This window comes from Oryzias latipes, chromosome 1 (genome assembly GCF_053564925.1).
Source record: "Oryzias latipes strain Hd-rR chromosome 1, Olatipes_Hd-rR_3.1".
Lineage (NCBI taxonomy): Eukaryota > Metazoa > Chordata > Actinopteri > Beloniformes > Adrianichthyidae > Oryzias > Oryzias latipes.
In genome coordinates this window covers 35,634,452-35,647,655 of record NC_136237.1, presented here as the reverse complement: position 1 = coordinate 35,647,655, position 13,204 = coordinate 35,634,452, and the positions used below count along the sequence as shown (strand labels likewise).

At 40.2% G+C, this 13,204-nt stretch overlaps 1 protein-coding gene across 1 annotated transcript in view; it reads left to right on the top strand.

Annotated features, from left to right (window-relative positions):
• Window positions 1–4,775: 4,775 nt before the first annotated feature.
• Window positions 4,776–13,204, top strand: part of LOC101170984 (sodium/potassium/calcium exchanger 3) — a 56,483-nt gene continuing 48,054 nt past the window's right edge. Inside the window, exons 1-2 of the mRNA XM_011493861.4 lie at window positions 4,776–5,278; window positions 12,660–12,797. Coding sequence (XP_011492163.1) covers window positions 5,089–5,278; window positions 12,660–12,797 — 328 coding nt within the window. The 5' untranslated portion in view covers window positions 4,776–5,088. The remainder of the gene's footprint in view (window positions 5,279–12,659; window positions 12,798–13,204) is intronic.

Sequence of the window (13,204 nt, the reverse complement as noted above, 5' to 3'; positions counted from 1 at the left end):
ATGTCATTTTTACAAGAAAACAGGCACACAAAACATGAGCTGGGGAAAGTAGAAATCTAAACTAATGTTACATTTATGTGAGCAAAATTGGTTTAGATGACAACTAGGTTAGAGAATAGAGTAGAAATACTAAACAGCTAAAGCTGCATGCTAGCACTGCTACATAAAATGCTAAAAGATGAATTAACTACAGAGGTTGTGCGATAGCAGAAGTAAAGCAAAACTATTTTGAACAATTGAAGGTAAACAAAATAATGCTGATCTCTATACTCTGCAACAGCACAAAGAGAGGCTATTTTTTATGAATATGAAGCCAAAATACGATTTTTATATAAACATGTATAATTTAGCTTTACATTGCTAGAAATTCCAGCTCAAAAAAGGCAAAACTTTCAGCAATTGTACCTATGGCTAAAATTTGCTTTTTCCTTTTTTATATTGTCTAGAATTGTTTGTTTTTTTGGCTATTTCATACATTGAAAGTTGCCATAAAAACATTGTTATTCTTTTTCTTTAGTAAGTCCTATTCTTTGTGTGTTATTTTGCATTTTTAACTATGAAATCTGACTAACTATAAGCATATAATTCCTCCTCCTTTAAGCTGTCTTAGATTTGAACTGATGCGCTTGAAGTCCATCAGCTAAAGAGGATCAATTTTCATTTTCTTTACATTAAAGCGCCACAAACGGGAACAGCTTACACGACAGGGAAGGTGTGAAGGAGAACGGACGCACAAATTGTTGGAGTGTCACATCTGCTGTTTCTTTTCCTTTTTCCATCCTGATGCGGTCCTGGTGCCACTGATCTGAATGTCCGTTGCGTTGCTGCTTTCTAAAGATGGGGATAGAAAGCAGCAGCTGTTGACTTTGTGTTTTTCCGCTCTTGATTCCCGTCGGCTCAGGTGATGCAGACGCAGTGATGCTTGTCCTTTTTTTTTGTTTTGTTTTTTCCTCTTCTTTCAGCACCTGGCTGTTCCACTCCAACCTAACATTAGCTCATGTTTTTTTTTCTTTTTAGTTCAAGCAAGCTATTCTTGACCATCAGTCTAAGCGCCCTCCGCTTCCTCTTTGCTCCCTACAGTAGTGCTGAGCAGAGGTCTCTCCATGCTAAGGGGGACCTGGAAATGTCAACTAAAACTGTAGATTTACAAGTTGCACCCCGCAGTCTTTGGTTTTTAATAGATTGAAGGGAGGTAACCGTAGTCACCTGTGTGTTTGTGCCTCTTCACTGGTCACCGGGAAGAGCAGCTCCGACTTGAAACTGGGTTAAATTCCAGGCATTCTCTCACATCTCAAACCGCCCTGCTTTTAGTTTGTCTCTTCTGCAACTTATCTCACATCTCATGTGTGCGAGAGGTCTGTGCCAAGCCCACTGGCAATGGAAAAACAATTTAACTGGATTTAATTTGTTTCTCCCTCCTCCCTCCCTCCCTCCCTTTCTTTCTTTTTCTTTTGTGTGCGTCTGGGAGGTTTGGAATTCATCTTGTTTGGTAACTGCCATGCACAGGCGGAACTGGTGCTGTAAGCTTGACCCGCTTTCACGACCACATCAGGACCTCCAGTCAGGTCATGAGTGTCTGTGGAATCCAGCAGACTCAGAAAGAAAAAAAAAACATGTTTTTCCTTTTTCCCCATAATAGTACGAATTTTACAACTCTGCCAGATGCTGAAAAGCCTGGCTTCAACAATTAGGAGCCAGAATGCAGAACTTCACAAATTGCAAAAAGGAAACCGGTTCCCAATTGTTGTGCAACCATAGAGCACTGCAGTGAGATGTTACCACATTTTCTTTGCTTTAAGGCCATTTTTGTTTATTTATTTTGATTTTATTGATATATTTGTGGACCTTTTTGTGCAAACATTTGTATTTATCCCCAAAATAATCTTGAAGACTTTTCTTTTTTAGGAGAATCCAGATTTTAGAGCCTGTAGCTTATTCTTATTAAGTCCCGCTCCAGTCATCTTCTGAACTATTGTTGTTTTTTTATTTAGGATTATGCTGTTTTTTGCCAAAATCAACAAACTTGTCGTTTTCCAGGACATTTTTTTTTTGCAGAACAGCAGGAGTTCATTAAATATTTGCCTCTCAGTTGTGGATTTCATCTGTTTGCACTCTCTCCTGCTAGCTTACAGCCCATCACACACCCCAACCTAACCGCACTGGTGCAACAAAAATGGTGAGCAACATTGGAGCCATCCATCCGTACAGTTTTAGGCGGGCTCGGATGAAGAAAACAAACACCTAGATCTGTTTGTCTGTTAGTGGATGCATCAGAATGGAGCGGAGCAGCCAGCTTGTGGCTTGCCGTAGTTACTTGTACGTCACACTTACAAGCTTTTTCAAACATTTTTTTTTTGTCTGTCCTGCTGTTGGAAAGTCGCTACCACCTTCGTGGCTCACTGCCAGAAACATTCGCTTTACAAAATGATCATATCTAAATGGATAGCTCTTTAAAGTGATCCTTTTTCAACAGAACAAAGCAAAACCAACTGTTAAAAGCTCTGTAGAACCTAAATAAAAGTTTGTGGCAACCTTTTACTGCACACTCACTCTAGGCAGTTAATGCTGCAAACGAGGGTTTTTGGTGTTTTTAACATGTTCTTGTAGTATTTTTCACATGATGGAGGATACCTATCAAGAAAATTAAGCTAAATTTCTGAGTATTTCTTTATTCAAATTATTGTCAATCAGGGGAAGATAATAATATATAGTTGGAAAAAGCTTGTATGTGTGACAAACAAGTTACTACGGCAAGCCGGAAGCTCCCTGCTGCGCTCCGTTCTGATTTCTCTACTTCTAGACAACTAGATCCATATACGTCTTTGTTTTGTGCCCCAACCAAGCTCAGGTGTGGTTAAGTCAGCCTGGGCCAGTTTGCAGACATGGAATAGGACAGTTTTGTGGACTCTTCCTCCAATACTGTGACGTCACCCCTTAAATGCTTAAAATCCTCTTCCCCTGCATGCCCCAAGCACGTATTCCTCCCATTTATTGGTGATGGTAAACAGTACCAATAAAAAGTGCATACTTTTTTCTATTTTACAGGTGTTGGGAACAGTAGCATTTGCACTTAAGCCAGGAATTTAAGTTGAATGTTTATGGAATACGATCCATGATCTGACTTTATGACAATCCACAAGCACTAGTCTAGTTCGTCTCAATGGAAAGATAGCTAGGAGTATTTACCATAACGGGAGACATTCTAACCACTTAGAGAGGTTTCAGGTCTGAATTTTGAATCCCAACAGCAGACTGGTTTCTAATAAACACCAGAAAGAAAGTTTAGCTCCAGATGTACCAAAAAGTGGTTCATGTGCAATGAAGATAGAACTTTCCTTCAACAGTGAAGTTTGGAGAAGGCTTTAGAGTCAACATGACAGAAGCTACAGGGTCACAGCTATCTAAAAAAATATCCTAAAGGTAATGTAACTGTTGCTTCAAGAGTGACATCAACTTTTAAAGATTTTTTATCTAAATCAAGCTATCCGATTCCATATTCTGTTGAGCTTTATCGACTGACGGAGACCTGGGGAGCACTTATGCAACAAGAACAGGAAACCTGGTTCTGAACATGCCAGTCCCCTTAAGGTACTTTTGTCTCTCCCTGTTGCAATTACAACTTTAGAAATGTTATTTTATATGGTTTTGTTTTTTTAAGCGAGGAAGTGCATCTTTTAGGAAGCAGAAAAATACTTACTACTGGTAGTTTATAAATACTTTTTTTAAACTAGATTTGAAAACTATGTTTTGAAGTCATCTTTTTTTTAAAATAAAATCAAGAGCCTAAATCTTTCAACTGTCATTAAAAGCTTTCACTTATTAAAATAAAAGAAGTATTTTCATCCAGTGACACAAACATGGTAAGGACGTTAATTCCAGAAATGGCACATGTCGGCTATTTGCCTTACAAGACTTTTATTGCATGTTTTTTCAGTAAAGTTATGGAAGTTATAGTCGAAAGTCAAACCAGAGCAGCAAAACACCAAAAAGGGTATTACTCTGAAATAAAATGTTCATTTCAATTCATGACTTGAGTAGGGCTAAGTGTAAAAAATAAATCGAACAACTACAAAAATACTAATCTGCCAAATTAGTTAACAATTTTAGTATTAGCAAATTCTGGTATTTCCACACATATGCATTTGAATAAAGTAGAAACATCCCATGGTTAACAGCCTCTGATAACAAGAATTTAATTTATTTAAAATAGTAAAACTACTCCAACCACTCTTATTTAATGACATCACAGTTTAGTTTTTTTTAGTGCAGCTTAGGAAACTGAAAATGTTTTAATGTCATCTCTTTTTTACTTGTAGCCTAAAGGAATTTCATCAAAAAACAGTTAAGACATGTAGTCCAAATTAAAAGGATCTTGCCTGGAGTAACTAGTATGAAGTGTGACACATTTTGCTTTATTTTCCTAATTTGTTAAGTGCTTTGATGCAACCACATGTTTAAAACTGTTTTTTATAAATGTTAATTTTTTTTAGTAACAAGTAAAAGTTCAATATACAGTATAGTGCCTTGAAAGAACTTAAAGTTAAATATTTTTTACCAAAAAAATATACATCAACATAACCCATAAACTACCCACTTATCATGGAACATTTTCAATTTGTTTTAAATTTGTAATGATTTATTTTTTTTATTATTTTTGGTTAAGTATACTTTAAAATAGCAGAAATTTAGTCTTCATTTATAAACTTTAAACAATTTAGCATTTAGCAACCGAATTTGTTTAGCTAGTAAAGAATTGTTTCTTGGCGGGTTTTCTTGTGCGCGCGCGCGCGCCCCCGCCCCGCACGCGCCCCCTCCGCTCAGTCACTGCACGGAAGCAGGCAGGAAGAGCTCGGAGGAGCTCAATCCAACATGACATAACCTCGTGAACCGGCGCTTCCAGCCACGAGCTCGCAGTTTGCTCAGCCCTCCCTACCTCGCAGCATCCCTGCGGTATCCGTTTACAACTTTCCGCCCCCCCCCCGCGTGCCGCCCTCGGTACTTCTCCTCCCCTCATCCGGAGAGACGAGCAGCAGCTTTCTGGGGAATTACAGGAGTTCGCTTCTCCTCGCCAGACTTCAGCGGATCTGCATGGATGTGACAGCGGAGGAAGAGACGCCTCTGCCGGGCATCCGAGCGAGGAACAGACGACTGATGCCGAGCCAGAGAAAGGTGAAAGCGAGGCGGAAGAGGCGAAAGGAGTTGGTTTTCATCCAGATCTGCTTGTTCGGCGGCTTGCTGCTGCTCGTCAAGGGGCTTTCCTACTTCGGGGAGAATTCAGGTGAGGACCCGCAGCGAGTTCCGGGATGCCGGGAATGGGCGGCTGAATGCCAGCCCGTTTGTTAGTCACGTTTCTGCCCTCAAACAGTCACGGTTAAGAGAAAAACCCACTATGAGGGAAAGGGCAAACCAAAATGTGGTTTATTCAGAAAGAACGGCGCTTAAACAAACACTGAATGTTACAGTTTAGAGAGGAAAAGCTCAATTCTAATGTGAAAAAATGCAATATTTTTAACAGAAAAGTGACATGATGTGGTCTGAAAGCTGAAGTAAAATGAGGTTTGAATGCTTCTTCATCATGAAGCTCATGAGCTAAAGGAAGCAGATCAGGTGTTCAGGATGCAGAGCTGGAATCAGGATGCAGAAACCATGCAAACCATAACTTAGAGCACCCTGAGGGAATTAGCTCTGTCCAAGGAAACACTTCATACATAACAAAGAAGAAAAAATCTTCAATTACTTTAAAAAAGTCTAGATTCTTTGCGGACAAAGGCGATACTTTTCAATATTCTCTTGAAAATGATTCCAATACAATTTTTGCCTTCACTTAAGCTCTAGCTTTGGTAGATCATACCCCAAACCATGTATAAAGTAATATTTACGTGAACAATAAACGTCTCAGACGACTGGAATGGATGGATCAATAAATCATAAAGCAGAAAAGGTTGTGTGTGTGTTTTTTTTTATGTTCATTTGCAGATACTCAGGCGAGGTTCTCTGAAATCTAAAAAGTATGTCAAGCTGTCCTTAGAGATGCTTTGACTTTGACCAAACGGGGGTTCATCCCACATGGCTCCACCTCTGGATTTAGAGGGACTCATTTAAAGACCCACTCCGATGAAAATGATGGGTTTTTTTAACACATTCTTGTGGTATTTTTCTGATGATGGAGGACGTATGTTAAGAAAGTTACGTTCAAAATGGCATTTCTGAGTGTTTCTTTATTCAAATGGTTGTGAATCAGGAGCAGACAACAAACTGCCGTTTAAAAAAGATCGTATTTGTTACGTAGAAAATACGCTGGGCGGCCCGCTCTATTCTGATGCATCCACTTGTAGACAAATAGATCCATGAATGTCTTTGTTGAAGTGGAACTTTAGAAAAAAAAACTACCGTATTAGAAACTGATTAAATATTTAAAATAAAACACATTGTACTGCTCTGTTGATTCATTCCCCCCTGAATCTGTCTGTTCTCTCGCTGGGAAGCATTCCTCCGATCTCTGAGACCAGCAGAATTCTAGACATCAACAACCTCTGCTAACAATACAACAACACGCTAACGAACTGAAATAGAAGCTTAATTCATTTGTGGTGTGATTGCCAAGTAATGGTGAGCAATAACGAGTGCATTAATGCAAACTACCTTTTTTCATTTTAGTGTAAACATGAAGGGTATGAACAATTGACCAGATCACAGAGCTCCGTGAAATAGGACTTATTTTCACAGTTCATTTTCCTACCTGGAAGGAAGCCGACTCCATCTCTGAGGCTCCGCCTTCCTCTCCTTGTGGGCGCCGCCCATTTCATGGCGTCATCCTATAGTCGGCCTTGGCGACGTGCCTGCGTACTCCGTCTTTGTTCATTTAGAGAAACTTATTTCTGCCTTTATTTCCAGAAGGTTGGATTTGTGTAGAAATAGGTCTCAGTAGCTGTGCTGTGAGGAAGCTGCAGTTAAAACCGCGAGGTGGAACTGACATCACCCACAGATATAACAACGGTCTAGAGCAAGGCTCTCTGGTTGGTATTTTTTGTGGGTGTATGTTTATTCTGTTATGTTCTTTCTGTTGTAGCCGTCAGGCAAAACAAATGTCCCTCACGAGACAATAAAGTATTTATTGATTGATATTGACTGATGGATGTCAGTCTTCATGTCTTTACACTGACTTCATGTTGCTCAGAGAATAAACTTTAAAACAGATCTACAGGTACATAAGACTAAGTACTTCTCTGATACGTTAGTCCCACATTAACTACCTCAGACTCTGAGAAGTTCAGGGATGGAGCCACAGTCCCCCTGATGATGTTAGACAAAGCTCTACTCAAGTCCAGGCTAAAAGTGAATCTTTTTTTGGTTAGCTGAAAGTCTTCAGCTGCACTCTTTATTCTAAATTGATTGTTAAACTAAATGTTTTATGTTTCATTTTCCTTATTTTTCTATCCTGGTTAGGAACTGTGCTGAACAAATGAACATACCAGGATGAGGTTATATTCTTGATAAAACGTAAGATCCGCTCATTTTATTCAGAATTGCTGCACAGGAGTATTCACCATAACTTTGACAGCTTTAGGACAATCAATCCAGCATTGGAGTTCATGAATAGAATTCAATTCAATTTTATTTGTACAGCCCAAATTCACAACAACAGTCTTCTTGATGGGCTTCGTATCGGTAATTGAAAAAGTGAAACATAAAATCAAAAGGATCATAAATACATAGAGTTCAATAGGAAAATACTAAATTGAACAAACTGACTAAACTAAACTGGCCTCCCTGCCCTTAGACCCCCCCTTTGCGGTATGGAAAAACTCCTAAAAAAAACAGAAAAACCGGATTCTGGAAAAAATAGAAGAAGAATAGAGGAGTTCCTTTAGATCGTGTTTTTAAACATATTCAACATAATTCCAAACACTCCTGGAAAATCTGGACCCAACAAACGTTAAGGCTCGACTTGTAGGATGAGCACAACAATGTTTGTGCGTTTGTTGTTTATAGTAGGAAGTATCAAATGACATGTAAATTGTAAACCATCATGACAGTTGTCATTTTTCAGATTGGAGAAATGTTTGTTTTTTCTCAAATAACTTACTTTTAAAATGAAATTTGTTTAAAGAAAACAGCTGCTGACTGTGTATTCCTCAGAATTAATATAAGTTGCTGCAATGTTGTTTGACGTATTATTCCAAATATTTTCTAACAGAAAAAGTGAATTTAATGTAGTGCTTAAGACGTGTACGTTGTTGTTGGTGAAGGACGAGAGAGTTGTTTCTATGTTTTCTAAGGATCTGTTTTTATTAGACTGCAGTGGATGCAGTTTATTTTCTTCAGTAGTTTCTGAATTCAAACAGGAATCTCAGTGAATGAACTCATCAGCCTGTGGCTTTTGTATTAAAGCTAGCTTGAAAAATATGATGTTAAAAAGTGTTGGAAATCAAAGCATTCGCTGATCGGTCTCCAGCGTGTTCAATGGTTTCATTTCTTCTCTACCGTTTTTTCCCTAGATCCACTTTTCACAACTAGAGTTAGAAGATTTGATCGTAGAAATGATACAACCTTGGAAAGAATTAAAAAAAAACACAACAAGTTGTTCCTCATTCTCTTAACTTTAGATTAGATTTCAAAATAAAATGATAATATATTAAATGAAACTCAAAAGAGGCAGAGCGTTTGATGGACAGGTGACTGGAAAAGGGGCTCTACAGTAAACCCTTGTTTTTCGCGGGGGTTACGTTCCAAAAAGAACCCGTGATAGGCAAAATCCGTGAAGTAGAAACCTCTATTTATTTTTACAGTTATTATACAATTAAATCCTCTCTTATACATTGAAAAGAAAGAACAAACCATTTTACAGGCTCAAGCATTTGTTTCACAAATAAAAGTACTTTAGAAACGCTTTTTTTCAACAAATAACTTCTGTACTGTAAATGTCAAATAATAATTTTAATCATCAATGTGAACAGAAGGCTTCAAATCGCGGAGATTAGCCCCGCCCACCGGGACCCGAGTAATTGGATTAAACTGGAGAAAATTTAAAATAACTATGAAAAAAATACAAAGTACAGTGGGACAAATAGTGACTAAGGTGTATTTCACTGCTCTACAGACTGAGCCGCTGCATCCTGACTCCACTTTGAAGTGTTTTCTCCCTTTGAAGCCCGCGGTGTAGCTGTGTTTTATCGGGAGAAGAACATAGTGATAGGCAGTTGTTGTTGTCGCTCTTTTTTCTATGGGTTATAGAGAAACTCTAAATTGCAAGATGATTTGCACGTATGTGCTGTAAATTTGGCAAGCTGATTTACTTATGTGTACATATTAAACTGCAACGTTATTGACGCGCACGTAGAGAAGAAGCGGAGTGACTTTGTAGCCAATCAGAATGCAGAACACAATGCAAATCCGTGAAGTAGCGAAACCGTGAAAAGTAAACCGTATTATAGCGAGGGATCACTGTACTGCGTTTAGTTCTTTAAATGACACACTCAATTGTCAAAAACGAAAACTTCTCTGTTCAGCAACTCACAGGAAAAATCCATGAGGTCACATCCTGCCAAGATGGTGATCATCACTGATTTGAATCCTCTCCACAGAACAGTAGGTCATGTGGCCTACACCCCTTCACTGCCATTGGTTTTCTACAGAAGTAAAATCAAAAGATACATCAAACTTCTGGAGGGTGTACCTTATTTATATGAGGAACTTCATGAGACAGTGAGGCCTTCCTCTCCATACCGCTCCTCCTGATGACTTTATGCTCAAGATGGCAGAAGATGAGAGGCGGCGGGAGCGGCCCTGCGGCGCTGCTGCTGTGTTTGGTGTGGTGGAGGTGAGGCCGGGTCAGGAGTTCAGGCGCCCCCTGAGGACTGTTGAAAAATCGTCCTTTGTAATTCCATCTGGCTCCCTCCAGGTTGGCGTTGAGGTTGGCAGGGTGGAAAAAGGAATGGCTCTCCTGCTCGGCTCTGCCTAGTATGAAATGAATTAGTTGGCGTTGCTGCTCTCTGGAAGAATGTGCAGATGTAGCCCCAGTGGTAGCCCCCCTCTACAACCCCCACCCTAAGGAGGATTTTGTTTTGGAAAATCATGAAATCCTCTCTGAACGTGTAAAGCAGTGCAGCTGACTAACCCTCACATCTGTGGAGCCCTCGTCCAGCTGCTCGCCGCCTTCATTACATAAAGAATCAGACTGTAATCAAGCTTAACAGAACGCTGGACTCTGCAGCCTGCAGGATGTGCCCAACGCTTCAAGCACATTTGCAGACAAAGGGAAGGCTTCGTCAACACGTCTTTCTTTTTAAGCCGCTTGTTCCAAAAACAACTGCAGGTCATTTTTCCAGAACCTCAATGGCCAACCCTCCCGTTATCCAGCAGAGGTCTCTGGTGGAGACATTTAGAGGATGGACTGTTGTCATCGGAGGGGGGGAGCTCTCAGAAGTTCAGAGGACAGAAATGACTGCAGACATCACCCAGCTGAACATGGAGTCCAGTCTTACAGGAAGCTCTAGACCACAGACCTGGTCTATGTTGGTTGATGCCCAGTTATGCGTTCCTTGTAGAACCTGCCGCTAAATGTGTTTGGGTCGTTTCAGTGCCGCGGTTCGGTTCAGGTCTTGATGTAAATAATCTGTCATGAGATCTTTATGAATCCCTAGGAAACTCTTCCTGCTTTTTAGAGCTTCATTTTAGTGGTTGCCGTGGTGACATATTTGAAGGTACAGTCATTGGTTCTATAGTGATGCATTGCTGGTAAATGCCTCCAAAGTCCCTCAGATTGCTCTGTTAAAGCTACAGTCAGGTTTTGACGTACATGTTTTGGGTTTTTCCGCGCCCGTATCTTGAGGGGAGTGCGGGTGTGTCTTGCAGTTACATTGAGGTTCAGAGAAAATGGAACAGATAATTGTAATCTAGTGTAAAAAATTGGCAAACTTATACGAGGCACACAAGGAACATGCACTCACCACGTGGACAGAACTTAGCTGTACATTTGTTCGATTTCACGAAGTAAAATATCCCATAGATATGAGCGTTTATGCGATGACCATTTATGAATTAACTGTGTTCTGAAGACAAAAATGTTGAAATTTTATTAAAAAAATAAATTGAAAAACATTTTAGTTGCAAAAATTGTTCAAACGCAATGCATTGTGGTCTATATTGGCCGATCTAGTGAACATCGATGCACACTGGTTTTTCGCAGAGACTTCTGGGAAGTCTCTAGGGCACTCGATTTAGGAATTGTAGATTCAGACAGCACTACAAAATGGCGAATGCACTACATAGTGAGCAGTGAAGGAATTCAGACACAGCCAGAGACTTGTTGAGGCTCTTGGTTCTAGAAAGGATTTCTGTTTTACATATGAAATGGTGGAGATTAGAACCACATAGTTCTGTAAGGAGAGTCCTGCCATGAAATAAGATTTTAAATTGTTTATCTCAAAGTCCCCTCTTACATAAAGTCTTTAAAGTGCAAAACCTCTAAAAAGACAGAAGTTCTCAAAAGGTTCTGGGGATGGAAAGTGGACGGTTGGTAAAACGTCTGTTTAGCTGGATAGCCCCAGAACTGCTCGCCATTTTTGTTGCACCGCTAATGTTGCGTTGGGGGTTGTGAGGGGCTGTAAGCTAGCGGGAGAGCATGTAACCAGATAGGTGACGGGGAGTGGGGCCAGGCTTGCTCTGTGCCAATGGTCCCGCCCACAACTCTGAGGCAAATTTCTAGTAAGCTATTGTCGCTCTGCAGAGACTATGTCCTAAAAGAAAAGTAGTTTTGTGTTTTTGGCTAAAAACTCAAATCAAGACCGACTTTATTTGTAAAGCAATTTTCCAACTAATGTTACTCAAAGTGCTCTACAAAAAAAAAATTCAGAAATAAAAGACCACTAGGAATGCTTTTAAAGTAGATTGGATTAGAAATGGTTTATTTCAATCAAAACAAACAACAGAAATACATATCTATACAGAAATGTAATGTATATAACTTAGAAGAATTAGTCATGAATTGATTTGAAAACAAATATACATCCATAAGTAAACGATTGAATTACAATTCCTCTTAATCATAAACAAAACTCAAAACATGCCACAATAAAACCATGAAATATTAGTTTCATCAAAAGCTTTTTACTGAAGGGCTTTAAAAGGAGTGAGAGGAAGCAAAAGACGATGGGATGTGGTCTTAAAATAAAGATACCTGTGACCATTTCAACCCCCCCACTGTCACTACCCCCCCCCCCCAAAGTAGCAGTTTAACAGTAAAACTAGGGAACAACTGATTGACAGCCATAGAGAAGGAGAACCAACCAATGAGCTTCCTTTGTCTCAGCCCCTTCCACACCATCACAATGTAGAGCAGAACACTGACCAACATAGACATATAAAATATCTGCATTGCTGTTTTTTGGAGATCATAAATGAGGCCAGTCTCCTTAGAAAGAACACGGTGTTCTCTCCTGTTCTGTGCAGTGGGATGTTTGTCAGCAGCATCCTAAAATACGTGTAGATTCCCGCCTCCTTCCTCCTTGGGAAGTCAAAAACACCTTTTTTGTTTTCAGTTTCTTGGTGATCATTTTGAGCGACTTCCTGTTGCACCATCTGATAAAAGCCTTTGTCTTCTGTCCCTCATCACGTCCAATCCCCTTCTCCTTGGTCACTTCTTCTGTGGCTTCTTCCAGGTTCTGGTTCTGGTGCGTCGGTCCGGAGCTCTGGAGGCCAGGACCGCTGGGTGGGACGGAGGCTGCAGCAGGAAATGGACAACAGCAGCCTGGAGCAAATGGAGATTGAAGAGGGATCTAAGAACTGCACCACTCCAGGTAAGAACGGGATGAAAGAAAGAGGACACCTGAGAGCCCCCCCCCCCCCTCCCCCCTTGCTGCTTCCTTTGCTCTAGAACAGAAAGTGGAAGATAAAAGTGGGGAAACCAATCATTCTCGCTCCACATGTTGCTGTCCTCCTCCCTCTGTACTCCCCCTGATTTCTCTCCCTGACGTGGGGTAACCCAGATTGTGAGGTCATGATATTTCCCATGAGCACACGCTGCAGCAGGCCGGGATGTTCTGGCTGCCTCAGCCTTTTTTTTTTAAATTTCTGCTTTTCTCCCCCCCCGAAGTTTCATACTCCCTCCACTTATGTCAAACTAGCTCCCTACGTCTTTCAGTTCATCCTTTTTTGTTGCTTTGAAGATTTTATCCTCAGTTTCCATGACAACCTTTGTATCGTC